Raw genomic sequence first — 21,545 nt, 5'->3', positions numbered from 1 at the left:
TCTAAACCCTCAGGATTGGTGTCTTTTTAGAATCCATCATCTTTACCTACAGTATAATGATTCCTCACAAACAAATCATGGGATTCAAGGTTTTTATTTAGACAACACAATCAGCAGGTTCACTGCAACCTTAGAGTTCTGGGTCATGTCCAGTAAGCATAAAATGGGAGATAACATTGTTAGGAGTTACAATCTCTTGCATGTTCCTCTTTAAAACAATCCTAGATTACTGACCACTAATAAATACTCAGCTCATCCAATGAACACACAAGGTAGAAGTTGCACTCAAACACAGATCTAGGATCAGATTTCCCTACACGCAGTATCAATGCTAACCAATAGGGGGATGAGAATATTTTCTCCCGTATCAGTGGTTAGGGGCCACTTCTTACTCTAATGAGCACAGAGTTTGAAGGTCATAGACCTGAGTAGAATAGGCTACATTCATTAGGTGCTCGTAACAAACATTGAAGAAATCAACTTTTCAACACCTGAAGACATCTATGTTCATAGGTGCTCAGAAGTGAAAACTAGGCAGACTGCAAGTATACAGTGTGAGTCCATTCGCCCAGTTCCCGGAACTCAAACACGACACACATAACTATTAGAGCATATAATCACACTAAAAAGACCACCTTAGAAACTCAATTCAGCCACACTCGTTGTAGTCAGTAAACACAACCTTGCATTAGTTAAAATGAGGACACAAACAGTTTATTAAAACAGGAGGGCGTTGGATTGGTTTTACAAGCAAGTGAAGCAGAGAAGAGATGAGTAGTTCAAGGAACTGTGTTTTACAACATGGGCACCAAAGGCCATTTTATTAGTCTGACACCAAGTTACTTTAGCTGCTGCTGGTAAACTACCTATAGCATAGCAGGAAATAGAGTTGTAGGTATGCTCTGAAAACTAAATTAGGAACCAACTCCCTTACTCCTGCGGCTGCCACAGCACCGTCAATACATGAAGACTTGATAGATTTAAAAAAAAATCTTTATGGTCTCTTACGATATTATTCCCTTTTTGTTTGACTTATTTGCCCTTTTTCAAGTATAAAAATGGCCCAACAACATGCTGGTATTTGGTCACAATATCTTTCAAGTGTTTTTACCTACTGAATAAGACTGGGAGAAGTTTAGGCATCGTGCTGGTACATCCAATAGGCCTTTGTGCGCCAGGGGTTTCTAGCGAATACCTTCATTCAGAGAAAGCTAATACTTTCCGGTGTCAATGACAATGACACACGCACTTCTCCGGACAAGACGTCAAACAAGGGTAAAAAAAAAAAGTAAAATGTGCCGTAATGGCTAATGTTCAGTAACATATAGGCTGACTGAAGACAGAAGAATCATAAAACAAAACGTATAAAGGGTTGGTAAAATACACACCCACATAGCTGCTCTGCTTACAACCACACTCTGGTTGATACACAGTGGTACTGTATTCCCTTAAACCAGTGCTGTCCAACCCTGTTCCTGGAGAGCTAACCCTCCTACAGCTTTTCACTCCAACCCTGTTCCTGGAGAGCTAACCCTCCTACAGCTTTTCACTCCAACCCTGTTCCTGGAGAGCTAACCCTCCTACAGCTTTTCACTCCAACCCCAGTTGTAACCAACCTGATTCAGCTCATCAACCAGCTAATTATTAGAATCAGGTGCGCTAGATTAGGGTTGGAGTGAAAACCTACAGGACTGCAGCTCTCCGGGAACAAGGTTGGACAGCCCTGCCTTAAACCATCCGGATACAGTATCGCAGACTTATTGTTCGCCAGATAAAATTCGCAAAGTAGCCTCTGGAGAAACAGATGACGGAATGGAGACGACTTCGGGGTTACAACCACTGTCAGCTTTCAGTAGCCTTTCAGGGCAGGTCCCATACATGTTTATCAGGATTCAACGGTCACACCCAGGTCTTCTTATAGATGTGCGTGTATTAACTCAATTAACTCCCGTCACTAGTACTTTGTATATGTTTGTACTTGTGTGTGTAAGACTGAGTTCCTGGTGGTAGTCTTTCGAGATACGTATATCTGTATATATAGCAGTTTGCCCAACCTCTCATAGTACCCATAGACAGTCCACTTAGTTGACGGTTTCCAAACTAACACAGCTGGTTGAAATGATCACCTAATAAATCCCCTCGTTAGTTAAATCAGCTGTGCTAGTTGTCGAATACATCAAATGCGTAGACTGGCTGGGGGTACTCATGAGAGGTTTGGGAGACACTGATCTATAGTCTACTGTACTGTGAAAACCTACAACTTAGTCTCAGGTGGTGATCTTCTTGCGTGGCAGGTAGGCGTTAGTGATTTGGTTCATGATCACCAGGGCTGGGAACAGCGGCAGCAGCAGGAAGGCGTACCACACCACCCCCTTCACCGTGGCCTGGAACCAGTCAGAAAACATGGCCGACACCACGGTCACAGTCGCCAGCAGGTACACCACGAGGCCACAGGTGGCGTGGTAGAGCTTGAGCCGTGGAGGCGACAGCTTGAGCAGCTTAGGGAAGAGGAGGCAGATACCGCAGGCGGCCTGGAGGACAGTGGCAGCCAGGGTGCCCACCCCCAGCAGGCTGTGCCAGGTGGCCAGGTGGGGGCGCTCTGACACGTTCTTGCTGGCAACCATGAAGCCAACTCCGGTGGCTGCAGCCAATATGACCAGGGCCTGGATGAACCAGTGCAGACGGACTTTACCCTTCCGTGCCTTGAAGCAGAACGGAGTCCCCTCGGGAGAGAAGAGGAGGATCCCCTCGGTCAGGCACAGGAGGTACTGATAGACACAAGAGGAGAGGTGGAAGACCATCAGAGGACAATCAGAGGGTTAACACTGTCTGAGGATAATGCACAGACAGATACTTTAACGCAGAGACTCAATGGACAGTGGTGCGTCTGTGTCTGTGTGTGTGTGTGAGAGAGACTGTGCGAAAGAAGGAATCTCTTGTGGTGGGGGAAATAATGTTTCTGAGCCGACTTAGAAAGCTGGGTCAGTTCTGCCCAGTACATCTCACCTGCAACCTATACTCAGCATTGTCCCACTAAACAACAACAAAGGACCTCTGAGCTCTGTTTTTGGAGACGGCTCTATAACGTTCCTCCAGTCAGTCAGTCCTCTGGGTCAAGTTACTCGTTTACGTCATCAGCCCAGGGCTAAGGGTGAAACTGCCTGTCACATCTCTGTTCCACACTTTGATCCATTATTAAAGAAACAGAGGGGGAGAGGCGCGAGAGAGAGAGGGCTGGATGTATAATTTATTTGCAGCTTCTCCTTTTCCGGCAGCGTGCCGCGGGCATGGCAGGGCCCACATGTAGCGCAGGAGGTAAGATGGTCGTAGAGCTTAATCTCTCGCATGTGACAGTACCTTACCTAAGACTAGAAGTATACTGAACAAAACTATAAGCGCAACATGTTCATTGATTTTACTGAATTACAGTTCAGATGAGGAAATAAATGCATTGGGCCCTAATCTATGGATTTCACATGACTGGGAATACAGATATGCCAGCTGTTGGTCAGATACCTTATAAAAAAAAATGGGCCTCAGTATCTCGTCATGGTATTTTTGTGCATTCAAATTGCCATCGATAAAATGCAATTGTGCTTGTAGCTTATGCTTGCTCATACCTAACCCCACCTTCACCATGGAGCACTCTGTTCACAACGTAGACATCAGCAAACCGCCCGCCCACGCGACGCCATACACGTGGTCTGTGGTTGTGAGGCCAGTTGGATGCACTGCCAAATTCTCTAAAACTACATTGGAGGTGGCTTACGGTAGAGAAATGAACATTAAATTCTCTGGCAACAGCTCTGGTGGACATTCCTGCAATCAGCATGCCAATTGCAAGCTCCCTCAAAACTTGAGACATCTGTAGCATTGTGTTGTGTGACAAAACTGCACATTTTAGAGTGGCCTTTTATTGTCCCCAGCACAAGGTGCACCTGCGTCATGATCATGCTGTTTAATAAGATTCTTGATATGGCACACCTGTCAGGTGGATGGATTATCTTGGCAAAGGAGAAATGTTAACAGGGATTTAAACACATTTGTGCACAACATTTAAGAGACATAAGCTTTTTGCAAGTATGGAAAAACTCTGGGACCAACACTTTGCCTGTTGCGTTTATATTTTTGTTCTGTGTATATTATGGTATTTTGCAGTACAATAGTGTGTGTGTCATGTTATGAGGATAACTTACTGCGATAGACATGCACACAGGATGCCAGGAAAATAGACCTGAAACACAGACACATTGTGCGATTGTCCACACTGAACAAAACATTCCAATTGATGGCTACTAGTGCAGGCATCAAGTCCTTGGGATCCGTGCTGGTTTTTGCTCTAGCCCAGCATTAGACATCTGATAATTGATCAACTGATACTTGATCAATGCTTGAGGTGCTTTGGTGCTGGTCTGGAACAAAACCTTGCACCCACCAGTTCCCCAGACCTGCAGGTTTTGTGCTTAAAAGGATACTTCAGGATTTAGGCAATGAGGCTCTTTATCTACTTCCCCAGTCAGATACCATTTTATGTCTGTGTCCAGCATAAGGCGAGCCAATGCTAACCAGCGGTAGTGCAATGACTGTAAATCTATGGTTATCACTTCCAGTCATTGCGCTAACGCTAGTTAGCATTGGCTCGCGAAACTACCTCCAACTTCTTTCACACTGGAGAGGAGCTAGGTTTCCTTTCAATTGGCGACAGATTTTCATGCGATCTTCAAAAATCTGCATGAAAACAATATACACATTTTCCCACCAGAGATGTTTCCATCATATTGACGTGTGGATAAAATGCTGTGGGTGATGACGAGGAGCATATCAAAATAACTTTGCAGTTAAATTCCCATGTACCGAATTGTAAATACAAGTTAAATGGGTTTCCATCGCATTTTCAACTCTACTGATGGTTTTGTCACTAAAAATGTTGCATTACATAGCTAATGTGCCCATTCTGGTATTGGCATGTGCACTCTAGCCAACATGTCGCCGATACAGGCATAGCCTACATCAGCGATTCTCAACTGGTGGGTTTTGAATGGGTCATGAGTGTCTGAGTAAAACATTTTTTTTTTATGAAAAATACTCCAGTTTGAATTTAAATGACTAAAACTAGGTATAAAGTGTGTAGAAATGATGATAAACCTATATTTAATCATCATTTTCTATCACAGTATTTTCAATGTAGTGTAATTAACAACGCCGTTTAGTGGATTTGGTTGATTTGTGGTCTCAAACCAGTGAGTTTAACATTCTTCATCAAGAATATGGGCAAAATTGAATTACTGACATTGGAAGTTGGAGTAGCAGAATGCAAAAGGTGAAATTTCGAAATTGGGTAGTGTGTCATCACTTTCCCTCTTGTCATGTCAGTCATTGCATACATTTAGAGCTATTTATAACTTTCTCAGAAATGTTGAGATGAACTAGCCCATCTCAGATGTTTTTTAGCTAGGTTATTTTTAGTCCATAGATTTTGGAGAAATGTTCGAGTCACTCATATCACATGAATACCCATTAGACATGGCAAAATGTGCTTTAAAACGGCAAAATAATATCTGCACCCCATGACAAACATGTGTAGAATTGCAGGAAATAAGCTTTAAAACTGCTAATTGTTCTCTCCGCCAACAAGAGGGGTGTGAACAGTGCTTGTTCCCATAGAAATACAATTGGCTTGCGCAGGGGACGTTCCCCAATGCAGGAAGAGGGACCTGGGGGAAAAAGTTTGGGAACCATGGCCTAATAAACTGCATCTTTTCAAGTCTTAGTGGGAGGACCACACGTCATCGCGTGACTCCAAGTTACTTCAATATGATGGTTATTATTAAGCAATATGTGCATAAATGCGTTTCCACCGCCATTTCTCGCATAATTAATTTTACAGACACAAAAAGATCCCACCTTGTCTAGAGTATTTTTTTGGTCGACATTTTGAAATGTTACTTAAAAATGTACTGTTTCTATCAGGCCCGTCGTGACTTTTTTTTATCCGACAGTAGGCTACTTTACTCGCATAAAAAAGTTGAATGAAAACCTGGTTACAGAGACATGAAAAATAATATTCAGGAGTTCATCTGACTCTGGGGAAGTAGATAAAAATGACTCATTGCCAAAATCATTGTCAATACTTTACAGGTCAACAAGATGAAGGCAACTCACTTGTTCCAGGGCGGGATAGTAGTGAAATCAGTACAGTGAGACCCACAGCTATGACATGCGCAGCGATCACTGCGATCCTTCGCATCCACACATATAGCCAGAACTCGCTCATCCCCAGCCCCTCGCCGACCGGGCTGTACTCCACATCTACTCGCATCTCTCCGCGGCCGGCTAAACCGAGAGCATGCGGGCTAACTGTACAATGGTAAACCGATGGTCTCTGTTCGCCGAGCACCGTGGCAGATACATGGAGATTAGTTGGATCTAAATCTGGTCAGTTAATGTTCTTCAACCGTTGGCGCCGGTCTATCCGTGACCGGGACTCTTGCCCAGCAAGGATGTATCAAATTACATCACATTCATAAACGTATCACAAACTATGTTGACCAACACATCACAGGAAAACGGATTGTCGCGAAACGATGGATGTGCGGTCTCAACGGATTAGTCTGTAGCTAGTAAATCCCCTCCTGTTAGAGATTATAACACGGCAGCATTTTACTGTTACGCACCTACGTAGACTAAATCAAATTCCAGGTCGGCAGGTTTCATTCCAAAACATACCGCAGATAATGACCAGCTGATATTTCTCGTCAAGCGCACCTGGAATATATACTGTAGGCCTACTACCACTGGTTCAAGTCGATCAGGTGGGTTCTTGGATAGATCTCTTGTTTGACGAGATATAAGGGAGTTATTTTACACTGGCCCGGGTTGAATCATGTAAAAGCGGGGAGGGAGGAGCGCCCTATCAAAACGAACAGTAATTTGCGCCGCTGAGTCACGTTGTCAACAAGGCAGCATGGTGCATAGGCCATAAATTAAATGTTTTAATTTTCTAAATAGTTTTGTCTTCACAATGAAAACTATCACTTCAGCATAGGAAAACAGAGAATCTTATTAATTACTACACGTGCTTTTTTTGTTTACCTTTATTTAACTAGGCAAGTCAGTTAAGAACAAATTCATATTTTCAATGACGGCCTAGAAACAGAGGGTTTAACTGCCTGGTTCAGGCGCAGAACGACACATTTTTACCTTGTCAGCTCAGGTATTCGATCTTGCAACCTTTCGGTTATAAATCCAACGCTCTAACCACTAGGCTACCTGCCGCCCCGCTTAACTATTTCACTTTTGTTTTGAGCCGTCTGACAGTGCGCGGCACCTAGCTCACGTTCGGGAGGCAGCCCGGTTCCAGATGGAATGCGAATTTTCAGCCGTTGCAAAACACGACTACACGGGCGAGATTAATCGAACCCCCCCATTTTAGAGAGGCTTCGGTCGGAAAAAAACAGCAACGTCACTGACAGAGGAGCCAGTCAGCTGTCAAATCAGTGAGTCATCTAATGGCGATATCCCCAGCAGCACGAGTCCCTATCCAACCAGGAACGGGCGCCAGGGAATCAAGAGCGCGTATTGCACTAATTTGACACACACGTGAATAGCCTTTATAATACACTCCATTTTTCTATCCAACCCATGTACAAAACACTTCTTACTCCATTTTTATTTTTTTTTTAAGGAGTTGCCCCAATTTCATTAACATGGCGTCATGGAATGCAGTCCTTTGAGCAATAATTGGCTAACTCAGCGCTCCCTATAACACCTTGATGCAAAGGTGTGAAGGCTACTGTTATGTCACTTCTATACTGGAATCATACAACAGTAATTAGACAATACAGTGAGATAATTTCTCAGACTAACATGGTTGTATATGATCTGGTATATCAAGGCTGCAAAAAATTATATCTGGTGACCCCTTCTTCCTATACCAGCCCCAAAAGAAAAGCCACAACTTCAAGTGTAAAGGATATTTTTTAACAATTTTTATAAACCAACATTCATTTAGCAGCATAACCAGAAGGTCTTGAGGTATTTATAAATTCATACACAGAAATTCACGTGTCCCCTTTGTCCTGCACACACTCACAAACACACACACACACACACACCCCACATCCGACTCAGGAACTGAACAACACGTAGCTCATACTGTATTAAGCGCACTCTCTCCGACATACACCTGTACACTCATTCCCATATAGGCTTCAATAGACATATGCACACATCGACATTGGCTTGAATATCAAGTCTCACACACACACACACACATCTCGAGTCCTGTGATGTCTGACTACGCAGACAGGGCTGTCTCCCTCATAGTGGCTTGTAAGGCAAGCACTCTTAATGGTGCAGTTTTGGCTGTGGAGAAAGAAGGAAGACAACAGTCAAATGGCTGCTTTATAGTCACAAAGACTTGGACAACAAATACAATATAATTTGTACCAAACAGTGCATCCGGAAAGTATTCAGACCCCTTGACTTTTTCCACATTTTGTTACGTTACAGCCTTACTCTAAAATGTATTAAATTAAATTTGTTTACTGATCAATCTACACACAACACCCAATAATGATAAAGCAAAAACAGGTTTAGAAATTTAAGCAAATGTATTAAAAATAACATTAATACCTTAATTACATAAGTATTCAGACCCTTTGCTTAGACTCAAAATTGAGCTCAGGTGCATCCCGTTTCTATTGATCATCCTTGAGATGTTTCTACAACTTGATTGGAGTCCACCTGTGGTAAATTCAATTAATTGGACATGATTTGGAAAGGCACAAACCTGTCTATATAAGGTCCCACAGTTGACAGTGCATGTCAGAGCAAAACCAAGCCATGAGTTCGAAGGAATTGTCCATAGAGCTCCGAGACAGGATTGTGTCGAGGCACAGATCTGGGGAAGGGTACCAACAAATTTCTGTAGCATTTAAGGTCCAAGAACACAGTGGCCTCCATCATTCTTAAATGGCAGATGTTTGGAACCACCAAGACTCTTCCGAGAACTGGCCGCCCAGCCAATCTGAGCAATCCGGGGAGAAGGGCCTTGGTCAGGGAGGTGACCAAGAACACGATGGTCACTCTGACAGAGCTCTAGAGTTCCTCAATGCATGAGTGGCTTCGGGACAAGTCTCGGAATGTCCTTGAGTGGCCCAGCCAGAGCCCGGACTTGAACCCGATCTAACATCTCTGGAGAAACCTAAAAATAGCTGTAAAGTGGCGCTCCCCATCCAACCTGACAGAGCTTGAGAGGATCTGTAGAGACGAATGGGAGAAACTCCCCAAATACGGGTGTGCCAAGCTTGTAGCATAACACCCAAGAAGAATCGATGCTGTAATCACTGCCAAAGGTGCTTCAAGAAAGTACTGAGTAAAGGGTCTGTACCTACATGTACATATTACCTCGACTAACCGGCGTCCCCGCACATTGACTCTGTACCGGTACCCCCTGTATATAGCCTCGCTATTGTTATATTACTGCTGCTGTTCAATTTTTTGTTACTTTTATTTCATTTTTTGCATTGTTGGTTAAGGGCTTGTAACTAAGCATTTCACTTTAAGGTCAACACCTGTTGTATTCGGGGCATGTGACAAATAAAATTAGATTTGAATACTTATATAAATGTGATTTCAGTTTTTTTTTATTTGTCATGTTTTTGCTTTGTCATTATGGGGTAGTGTGGAGATTGAGGTAAAAAACGAAAAAAACAATATACATTTTAGAATAAGGCTGTAATGTAACAAAATGTGGACAACGTGAAGGGTTTGAATACTTTCCGAATGCACTGTATGTACATAACATATTCCTAATATAATTTTAAGTAGTAACCCACCTTCTGTGTGCCCATTTTCTTCTCCAACCCACCAGGCAGCGCCCCCCCCTTACTGTCCTTCCAGGGGTAGAAATTGGAGCGAGGGGAGGAGGGAATGCGGTGCAGTTTAGAGGGGGGCGAGGGTTCACTGCTGCCCCCCTTGCGTTTCTTCCCCAGTCCCCTGTGCTCGTACCCCTCCGACCCCCTACCGTGTAGTCCTGAGTCCCCACCTCGGCTGTGAGGGTCGGGTGGGGAGGAAGAGTGTCCAGAGGTTGGATGTGTCCGTTTAAACGCCCAGGCTGCCGCTGGCGAATGGGGCTCCGAGGGGGATGGCTGGGGGCGGGGTTTGCTGCTGGGGGAGAGAGTACCATTGGTCTGGCTGTGAGGAGTGGGCGGGGTGGTCTTAGAGGAAGTGGAGGGGGGCCGTCCCCGGTCCTGGAGGATGATAGAGTTCCTGTCTGGGCCGCAGTGCTCACCCTCCTGTGACGGGGCTTTGCGCTTACGGAGGGCTGCGGCAGCAGCAGCCTCCTCTCTGAGTCTCAGCTGCTGCTTGCTGGGTCGCCCTACCGGGTTCTTGGGCCTTCCGGGCCCTGGTGGCCGCCCTGGGCCTGTCTGACGGACAGGAGGGGGCGCCGGGGCTACAATTTGGCTGCCACTAGCACTGGAGTTCTCTGATTGGTTAATGGCTGTGGAGTGGGAGGGGATTTGTAGGCGTGTCTCCCTTCCTGGTCCGTGGGAGGAAGAAGAGGAGGGGGGCCTGAGGGAGGGGGTGCTGTGGCTTCCTGTCCTGACTTTAGAATGCAGGGAGGAAAAGGAGGATGAGGAGGAGGAAGAGGGGTTGTTCTTCGCAGTGGAACTCTGGGACTGGAGGTCTGAAGCTTGAGGTATTTTCCTGCAGAGATAATATACCTGTATTAGATAGAGAGAAATCTACAATGCAACACATTGTGCAGAGGGGAAACAATCAGAAAAATGGTGCTCGAACAGCACTATGTAGCTCTTATGACAAACCTCTGCACCAGTAAACCTTGTGAAGTTACCACAGGGCCACACATCACAAAGAATCTTACTTCCAGAGGTGGGCGCTGATGTGCTGCTCCACCATGGCGTTGAGTGCCGACCGCAGGTGGTGGAGCCGTCGGTCAAAGGTGTACACACCCCGACCCATCTCATGACTGCCAAACGAGCACACCTAGGGAGAGGAGACAGAGCACATGGTGGGGTTAGGGGACTGTTAACTGACAGTGCTGGCAACATCTCTGTATTTTACAGCTGTGAAAAGGTCAGCATACTCCAGTGATATTCACGGAGTATACCAAACATTAGGAACACCTATTGCATTGCACCTCCCCCTCTTTGGTCCTCAGAACAGCCTCAATTCTTCGGGGCATGGACTCTACAAGATGTCAAAAGCGTTCCGCAGGGATGCTGGGTCATGTTGATTCCAATGCTTCCCACAGTTGTGTCAAGTTGGCCGGGATGTCCTTTGGGTGGTGGACCATTCTTGATACACATGAGAAACTGTTAAGCGTAAAAACACAGCAGCGTCGCAGTTCTTAACAGACTCAAACCGGTGCACCTGGCACCTACTACCATACCCCGTTCAAAGGGACTTCAAATCTTTTGTCTCTGTCATTCTCATTGAAAGCACTAGATCTGTTTTATTTGCACAATTTCTGTGTTTCCCCAGCTTTAAACAGCCGAAAATACAATATTTTTGGTTATGGAAAACGTATTCCACAGAGGTGTAGACAGTGCAATGATTCTCCACACCAGGGTTCCCACCTCGGGGTGCATGTTTAGTTTTTTTTTGCCCTAACACTACACAGCTGATTCAAATAATCAAAGCTTGATGAGCTGGTTATTGGGGGTTGGGGAGTGGGGGGGCAGGACCAGTTTGGGAAACCCTGCTCTAGACTATACGTGCCTGTTTTGTCACAAACTGAAATTAACTATTAGAATTTTAGCAACCAGGAAATGGCAGAGTGATTTCTGCATAGTGCAGCTTTAAAAAAAATCCTTCTTTAACCTGTCTCCTCCCCTTCATCTACACTGATTGAAGTGGATTTAACAAGTGACATCAATAAGGGATCATAGCCTGACCAGGTGAAAGCTATGTCATGAACAGAACAGGTGTTCTTTTTTTTTGTACACCCAGTGTACATCTGATAATACCAATAGGAGTAGTTGATGACACCCTGTAATCTTACCGCAGCTGGTTTGGGGTGCCAGGAGGAGGAAGAAGGGTATTCGTACGGCTCCTCAGGCCCCTCTCCCTCGCTCTCGTCGCTGGAGATGCGCCCTTGGGTGAGGGGCGATGGGGCGCTACCCTCTTCCAGACAAGGTTTGTCCTCCTTTGGAGCGCTTTCTAAAGACGCCCTGGACCGACTGAACACACACACACGTGTTAATATTTTGTCCACATCTATCACGAGTACTTTACTATTACTTTAACACATCTGATAACATAAGTCCCCTACCTGAAGGCAGGGTTGTTGTTGAGGGGTCTCCTGCAGTGGGGGGGTGCTGGGGGGTCCTCGGGGGCCTCTGGGCTGGGGGACCGACCCGAGCCGCTCCCCTCCTGGGTCTGACCCCCCCCCGCTCACGGACCCGGGCCCCCGTCTTCAGCTCGGCCACCAGCTGGTCAAAGTTTTTACTCCGACCAGGAACCTTCCGCCGCTGGTGGATGGAGTGAATCTAAGGACAGGAGAAAGAAACAGACCGGGAGAGAGAAAACAATGAAATACAATTATTTATGCATTTCTCTAAAAACGTCCGTTTCTTACACACAAAGGTGACTCCAAACGCATCAGCCTATACTTTCCACCCGAATAGACATAATAAAAATAGTCCTCGTGCAGTGAATATAGGTTGATGCTGTCCAACTTTCCTTTGTGTTTTGGAGGGAAAACTATAGCGCCCAGCCCCCTATGACTGCCAAGTCCTGATGATCACTACAGACCGTCAGTGGTTGCTTTCAATCTAGTTCACTAATTCTAGGGTAAATGTGTTCTCACGTCATCTTCTCACATCCACAGATGGGTCTGAGATGAGGTGGGATTCATTAGCATTTGAACGATGCCGCTAGAGATGACCTGAATCACACACAGGCAACATACGCCTGAGCAAATCTGTTGAGGGGAGTGACAAACTCCGCGGAGAGGGATGATTTTGAAGGAAACAAGCACCAGAAGTCCCTCAGAAAAGCAGAGCCTTCACCAGAATGTGAGAGATATGTAGAAAGCATTTCAAAAGAGCCTGGATTTCATGAAAAATACATAGGTATAACCGCTGATGACAAAAGATTGCTCTATCAAATAGTCTCGGTAAAGAGGGAGGATAAGCCCTGGTACAGCAGATGTTAGACGTTAAGAAAGATCCAGTGTGGGCGTCTGAACGAGAAGTGAGGCAGGGAAGCAGTTTCTCAGATTCTTTCCCTTTCCTGTAAAAAAATATATATATATATATATATATATATATATATATATATATATATATATATTTTTTATAAAATAAATTAAAATCGGGTCATATCTGCTCCTGCCTACACGTGACCGCTCTGCACGCTGATTGACGCAGCCGGGTTCCTCTTTTATACAAACCTGCAGCCAGCCAGCCAGCCAGCCACCACCCACACACACACACCCTTCCTGTGCTCTCAGCTCAGGACCTTGTAATAACCGATCTAACATGGGGTGGGTGAAAGAAAGGTTTCCACTACTTTGCCTTCACCCCCCTAGTCATGTCAGAGCAGCGATTTTGATAAGGAGGAAGGTTTGTCTTTACCACTAACTCCACTGGGGCTAGGGGACATTGTTAATACCACAATGTCCTCAATACCCTGCACAAAAATACCCCTTTCCCTTACGTGGAGAACCTTTCAAATACTATGGCAACACCACAATCACGAAGCGTGACATTTAGACGACTAATGTACTATGCTGCCATAGCAATGAATAGCTGAAGTGTAGACTATAGGAGAGACATGAGAGGAGGACAAAGAGCGTCAAAATGGAGAGAAATGATTCATCCTCATCGTACGGAAAGGGCACAATTAAGCCTACACGTCAGGTCACCCCTTCCGTTTAAAAGTGTCTTTGTTTGAAATGCATGCCTGATGTGACGTCACGAAAGTAAATAATTACTATCATAGGAGAGTAATAACCCAGACATTTCTCTTATCTGCGTCTGACAGTTCCCCTTACGGTCGCCGAATCATCACAGATAAAATAAAAAAAAACACCTGGCATATCACTGACCGTCTTTCTATTGGGAAAGGATTTTCATCTCTTGCCAGTTGGACCCACAATAGAGGAGCCAGCGTGTGTAGGTAAGTTCCTCAAACAAATGAATCAGTTGGAACAAGATATCTGACAGCAGTGAACAATGGGGAAAAGCCTCAATCCTCCAAACTTCACATCCTGTACGGACTCTTGTTGAGTGAACATAATTGGGTCAAAAGCAGTAAGGACAGAAGTCATTTTTCCCATGAATCACTCACCTGGCTACTGAATACTCAACCGTGTGAGGGCTGGGGGAGAAAGAAGAGGAGAAAGGTTGGGGGAGAGGGAGAACGAGCTGGAAGAGGGAGAGGAAGGAAAAGAGAGGAGAGAAAAGGGGGGTGAAGAGGAAGGGATGGAATACTAGAGGTGGCATGGAAGAAAAGGCTGGGCCAAGAAGAGAGGACACTGGGATAGAGGAGGGAGATGAGATTTCATATGCAGAGTGTGTGAACTTACATTGCAGGTCAGGAGACGAGTGCAGACTTTCTTCCTCTCGGGGTCTAGTACTCCGCAGTGCTTGTCGAGATCACACTCTCTCCCTGGAGATGACAGGAACAGAAGAGTGTCTTAATAGCAATCAGACTCAACGGCTGTGACTCAGTCGGAATTAGCTTCCTAGCTCTGTGCTCTTTCATCTCTGCTCACTAGCCCGGTAATAGAAGATGTCACTTCATTTTAGCATTCCTCTATTTAACAAGCTCTTCACCCAACAAAACAGGTCCTGAGGGGAAGGCCCATCTCTGTTAAAAAAAAGACATTACATCTCAGTGACCCAAACTTGTATGAACTAAGGTGAAAGGAAATAAAGACTCACTGGAGGCCACTTTAATGTAGGGTCTTGGTCCACGGAGGTGGGCAGGGAGGGTAGGGGCCGATGTGGCCTCCTTCCTCTGGGTGTGTGTCCTCTCACTGTTGGAGGGCCGGCCGGGCGGGGGGGTGGTGGAGGGCCGGCCGGGCGGGGTGTCTCCATGGGGCCACGGTGGGTCTCTGAGGGAGGGGAGTGGGGAGCTCAGGGGAGGCTCCAAGGGTGGAGGCTGCTTAAACACAGCTGACTCAGAGTGACCGCTGTGGGGGCTCTTATCTAGGAGGGAGTGGCTGAAGGGACAAAAAAAAAAAGAGCGAGAACAAGGTCAGATGTTTAAAACATGGAAATTAAATCAGAATGTTATCAATAATGTTAAATCTCACTGGTGGTTATGGATACTATAAGATGGTTTTCACCCCTTAACATTTTTTTTTTTTAAATAAGGAAAATAATAGGACAAAGACTACTAAACCTTTCCTCCAATCCCCCCCCTCATAATCCCCTTCATCTATCCCATCCCTCTTACCGTACTACATCCTTGGGGGGCTTGGTATGTCTGAACTGGGGGGGTGTGGATGGGGATGGGGGGCTGCTCGTGGTGCCCCGGACCCTTGCCCCCTCCCTTCCCAGGAGGAAGAGGAGGAGGTTGCGTGAGTGGAGGATGGGGAGTGGCTGTGGCGGGGTCGCTGCTGGGGGGCTGGAGGGGGGGGGCGGAGGCGTGCGTACAGCTTGCTCAGGGGGCCATGTCTCCTCTCACAATGCTTCTCAAAAGCCTGGGGCTTGACCACCTGGCCACAGTGGCTACACACCACCAGGTAGAAGTCATCTTGGCCCGGGTAGTGGCCGAAGATAGACATGTCTGGAGGAGGTTAGGAGAGAGTGAAAGGAGGAACAGGTGAGAAATCACACATACCGGGAAAGCGGGTATAGACACACATGGGTCGTTCCATGTCATTTCAGAAAGCCACGACACCCACCATCTCAGATTGTTCTGAAATGGTTTCTGTTAGAAACAGATAAGATTACCATTCCGGAAACATGATTTTCTTGAAATATAATTAGATCTCTGAACAATTAAGCTAATTGATTGCACCTAAATTGGCCATTTTAATTGATAGGACTCATAAAATATTCAATAATGATAGTTGCTAATATCCAATTTTGACCAAACTTTCTTCTAACAATGAGTAAGACAGGAGGATTCAATAATGATAGTTGCTCTTATTTCCTGTTTACATGGAGTCCGGTTTGATTTGAAAAAGGAATCCGAAGTGGCCAAAAGTAAACCACGGACCCCCCATACCCTACGCCAATCCCACCCCAACAACAATATATAGTATCAGTTCTCTATGTCTGACAAGTTGTATAGAGCTGCGGCTTGGAATATTGTTTCTTCATCCTATTTAATGTATTCTCAGTGAATTTGGTGCTGTTTTTTCCCCCATGTTCAAAGAAATGAATCATTGACGTTATTGTGTCTCATCCTACATCCTACCAGGTTGACCACTTGATGGTGCTGTTCCTGCTATTAGGTGATTCTTTTTTTAAAGACCCCCCCCATTGTTAAAGGGATAGTTCACCCAAATTACAAAATGACATTGGTTTCCTTACCCTGTAAGCAGTCTTACATGGACCAGGTATGGCAGCTACATAAGCCATCACACATACTCAAACACACGCACATACACACACTCAAAGCCAACACTGCGGTCACATGTTATAGAGACATTGAACCACTGGACACTTTACGTTTCACACTATTTAAATCCAGTATCCCATAGCTCATTTTAATATTTATCCTACCGTACATTGTATTCTAGTTACACTATTTATACACACACACACCGCATATTTATCTATATACTGGATTCTTGACATCACTCACTAATATATCTACTGCTGTACATATTCTTAGTATATCTTGTGTAAATTCTCCTGTTGTACATATGTATAGATTGCATTTTGATTAATGATAGGCCTATTTGGGTTGTTCATTTGATTCGCCCCACCGTTCCACATTTGTCTTCTATTTTCTCTTAACTTTTTTATTATTTGTGTACTTGTTAGACATTTTACTGCATTGTTAAGAGCTAGTAACATAATTTAGCTGCACACGCTATAAAACCTAAACTGTGCAAACAACCAATAAACTTGATAAACTAGAATAAGTCCATGGGTATCTGCTAGCATGCTCGACTCGCGAAACTACCTCTAACTTCCTTCATACTGAACATAGACATACAAATGGTATCTACGAGTTCATGTGACTCTGAGGAAGTCGATATAGAGCCTCAATACAAAAATATCCCTTTAATTTCTCAGAGGTCAAATTGGAACGACCCACATCACAGTGTCTATGTCACCCTGAGAAACAAATTATATTTAAACAAAACAATGTTGCATTGGGCCTCCTGAGGGGCGCAGCGGTCTAAGGCACTGCCTCGCAGAGCGAGAGGCATCACTACAGACCTGGGTTTGATCCCAGGCTGTGTCGTCCGGGTTAGGTGAGGGTTTGGCCAGCCGGGATGTCCTTGCCCTAGCGACTCTTTGTGACAGGTGTTCCTCCGACAACCCGGAAGCCAGGTGCACCAATGTAAGCGGGCAGTTGTTAAGTAGCGTGGTTTGGCAAGTCACGTTTCGGAGGACGCATGACTGGACCTTCGACTCTCCTTAGCCCGTTGGGGAGTTGCAGTGATAAGACAAGATCGTAATTGGATCGCAATTGGATATCACGAAATTGGGAAGAAAAAGGGGGAAAATACAAAAATTATATATGTTCCATTAATCTTGTTTGAAACAAAAAAACGATTTCAGAACAATCTGAGATGGTGGCTGTCGAAATCGTCCGTTTTTGAGGTGGAACAACCAAATCACATTGTCACCCTGAGAAACACACGCAGTCCGACAAGTACACACGGCAGCGTCCGTCAGACAGCTGCTGCTGCAGACTGCCAGGCTGGTTGAGAGAGAGATCCTAGCAGGGAGCAGCCCCCCCCTGTGCCCCACACCCCATTCAGCTCTTAAGACAAGACACCCAGGGGAGCACTGGAAGAAGAAGCCAAATCTGGAGACACACACACTCTGTGCAGAGGCTGTGTCCGTTGTTGCTAGGGGACCTGTATAGTAAGGTTCGATGCCAATCTAAACCTTAGTATGAAGGATGTAACCAACATGCACTCCAATAAAGACTTACCTTCCTTCCTAAGAGACATTGCCTCAGCTGCATTCTTCCCATTCTTGCTGCAGTCATCTCCATCAGAGCCTGAAAACAGAGACTCTGTGACTGAGGTGCAGTGGTCAGGGAATTTCATCAGAGGGGATAAGGCATACAGGATACAAATGCATGGCTAGTAGGCTTTGGGCGCATCTCAATAGTCAAGGTGGTTCCTCCATCACCTCTTCTTCGTTTGATCCGCAATGATCTGAAAGGCAGGTCAAGTGAAAGCAACACGGAAGACGGACACCTTTGCCAGTCTAGTTACTCCATATCAGTGGGTATGGGGGAGGAGATGAGAAAGCCATTTTAGATTATTAAGATTAATCCCCTTGTTGGTGTTGACTAGACAGGTTCTGATCGTGACTTCCTGTCTCACAACAGGTAACTTGCACAACAGATCACAGAGATATGCATTACAGCGTCAATACAGGATATATAGATGGGAATTCCCTTCCAGTATGAATGTTCATTTTCAAGAAAACTAGCTAGCTGGATAAGTGACTCCCTTTCGCATGGTGAACTTGGCCCCTCTGTCTGTTGCTGTGCTTGATTTAGGCTATGAGCATGATCTTTGACCTAATACGTGTGTTTACTGTTGGAATCGTGTTCATTATGTTCGAGTTGGTTTATAAGAAAGTTAGGGAGAGAGTAGAGTAGCACTTGGAGAGGTACCTGACAATGAATGCGCGCGCATATACAATCATGTAACTGTTTAGACACTTATCTCGTCTTGAAACAAACTTTTAAAAAAATAACTGTGCCTCGAATCCACAGTTCTTCCAACAACATGAATCGAGAATAGCTCGAAATTCGCCCTGAAATATCAATCTACACTAGCATTTACATGGTGGCAACAGCATCAGACTGTATCATCCTGTTAGCAGTATTATCTTCATTGCTAATACGGCCAGCTTGCTTTGGCAAGAAGTTGCTCGCCCAACCATCCCTACAACTAATGCAAGTCGCCTTCCGCTGTGTAGGGCCACAGTTCTATTTGGGCGAGTGACGCTGTAATGAGAGAATACTGTCAAATGGTGGCCATGATGTGTGTATGTGTACATAAAAAGACAAAATGAGGATAAAAAAGACACAATTATCACGTATTTTTTTCGGAAGACGCCGACCGCTAGGACCTGGGAGAGAGCAACATGTTATCCAGCAAGCGCTAGGACCCAGCAGGGTCTTTGTTTGGGTAACATGGTTATGGCTGCCGCCCGTTTCCACGAAAATAAACCTCAACAGAATGGCCAATCGATTTGATATCTGACAATACCGATTCCAAAGGTGCTCCCTTACCTTCCGACGCAGTCACACCGGCTCTCTCAGCCCAAGCGCTCCAGCTTTGGCCCACGAAATCATCGAGACTAGGCACCCGCCGTTCCAGAGCAGCCATTACTTTTACTGCGCGTTCACACACCGCCATCATCACTGCTCCGCAAGTGACTTACGTCATATTCCGCGTTCACCACAGCGATGGGAAGTCCCTGCGTGCGCGTTCACGAAACTCCCGCACGTAGCAGTCGAGTCTATAACATTGCGGGGGAGAATTACAGTGAACAACCGGCGAACAGCAGGAGGTCACTTGACTGTCTATTGGGTGTTGAGTGTTTATGCTGTGGACAAGATGGGAAGCCTTGCTATTTCAATCTCTGTTGTGCTTCAGTAGTAAACTTGAAGCTGAAACCAAAAAATAACAAGGTCGTTTTCCCACATCAGCACAGGTGAAGGAAATGATACAGATGAGACCACTTCAGAAGTTCAGACCATTCAGATGCTGCCGATTGAACATTGTATCTTCCTGCATAACCAGGCACTGGTACAGCTAGATGAAAATACACAGTCAGATGCTATCCCCTTCACAGACCCCAAAGCACTGGAAAGAAAATATGACATCACTATATTACCTACATAAATCCAGTGCTTTCAGATCAGTGAACACAAAAAGATAGGTGCTAAGGAAAGGGTCTAGGGATAAAAATCGGATTTGACCACACATGTGGGGGTAACTAACTCTCCCTACACATAATACCATTAAGAGGTTAACCCCCAGAAGTCAATACTATTGTGACCTACTCATACACACTCTCTACACACAATTATCCTCGTTAGCAGACCACTATGAAAACAATGTGGAAATATTGAGAAGAGAATTTGAATACCACTGTTACGTTCACTGTAAAGGGGTTAACATGAATTTGACAGTAATCTAGATGGAAAGTAAAATTCTGTATTTAATATTACAGTACAATTAGTGTAATCAGAATGAATGGATGAAATTCATTGAGGGGGTGGGTTTGTATTTCACATTATTTGACTGTAATTACAAGGGATTGGTGCAAGCAGGTTTGCTGCTAGGTAGTGTTCACAGCATATTAATTCATATGTGGTGTCTCAATATTTCCACACAGTCCAACAATTTGTTAGTCAGTCAGTCAGTCATGGTTGGTCTGGTGGAGTGGTTGACAGTGTGTTTGTGTCTTTGTGTTGGGGAGGGGAGGGGAAGGGGTGAGGTCTGAGCTGCTGGATGAAGGTGGCAGTTATGGTTGGTCGGTGCTGTGTCCAGGGTTGTTGCTGGTGTTGGGGCTAGGACCAGGAAAATCTGGGTTGGTGTTTTGGCGGGGTTGGATATCGTGCTGGTACCAAGGATCAGTTTCACAGTCACAGATCTGCATGGCTTACTGAATGTGGAGGACATCCCAGGAATTAAGAATTACTATTGACCTAACCTGAGCTTGACATACAAAACAACCACTGCTGCCTAAACCCTTATCAACCTACCCTCTGATGCACTTATAACACTGGAAGGTTTGGATAGGTGGAAGCAAAAATCCTCCTTGACCTCTGATAGCAATTTAGTTATATTGCTTACATCTATCTAACTTTTTCTTAAGTTTAGATGTACATACACTGAACAAAAATATAAACTCAACATGCAACGATTTCAAAGATTTTACGGAGTTACAGTTCATATAAGGAAATCAGTCAACTGAAATAAATAAATTAGGCCCTAAACTATGGATTTCACATGACTGGGAACACAGATATGCATTTGTTGGTAAAAAAAAGGTAGGGTTGTGGATCAGAAAACCTATCTGGTGTGACCACCATTTGCCTCATGCAGCATGACACACCTCCTTCGTATAGAGTTGATCAGGCTGTTGATTGTGTCTGACTCCTCTTCAGTGGCTGTGTGAAGTTTCTGGATATTGGCGGGAACTGGAACACGCTGTCATACACGTCAATCCAGAGCATCCCAAACTTGCTCAATGGGTGACATGTCTGGTGAGTATACAGGCCATAGAAGAACTTGCAAATGTTGAGGTTCGAGGAATTGTGTACAGATCCTTGCGACATGGAGTCGTGCATCATCATGCTGAAACGTGATGGTGGCGGATAAATGGCACAGCAATGTGCCTCAGGAT

General features: G+C 45.1%; 2 protein-coding genes across 2 annotated transcripts; both read right to left on the bottom strand.

Moving 5' to 3' along the window:
- Positions 1-75: 75 nt before the first annotated feature.
- cyb561d1 (cytochrome b561 family, member D1) lies at positions 76-7,876 on the bottom strand. Its single transcript, XM_014131890.2, has 3 exons — positions 6,163-7,876; positions 4,197-4,234; positions 76-2,768 (listed from the first exon to the last, which is right to left on the bottom strand). The coding sequence occupies exons 1-3, from the start codon at positions 6,317-6,319 to the stop codon at positions 2,268-2,270; spliced, it is 696 nt and encodes a 231-aa protein (XP_013987365.1). The 5' UTR covers positions 6,320-7,876; the 3' UTR covers positions 76-2,267.
- A 97-nt stretch (positions 7,877-7,973) lies between these two features.
- On the bottom strand, positions 7,974-19,583 carry LOC106565127 (ataxin-7-like protein 2). Its single transcript, XM_014131891.2, is given in 12 exon segments — positions 7,974-8,364; positions 9,840-10,710; positions 10,889-11,010; positions 12,029-12,206; positions 12,299-12,410; positions 12,413-12,515; positions 14,558-14,640; positions 14,916-15,196; positions 15,433-15,499; positions 15,502-15,765; positions 18,100-18,168; positions 19,420-19,583. Coding segments are annotated over 12 exon segments (2,298 nt in total). The 5' UTR covers positions 19,550-19,583; the 3' UTR covers positions 7,974-8,346.
- Positions 19,584-21,545: the final 1,962 nt, after the last annotated feature.

This window comes from Salmo salar, chromosome ssa12 (genome assembly GCF_905237065.1).
Source record: "Salmo salar chromosome ssa12, Ssal_v3.1, whole genome shotgun sequence".
Classification (NCBI taxonomy): Eukaryota; Metazoa; Chordata; class Actinopteri; order Salmoniformes; family Salmonidae; genus Salmo; species Salmo salar.
The sequence above is the reverse complement of the archived record's forward strand: the minus strand, read 5'-3'. Positions and strand labels throughout refer to the sequence as shown.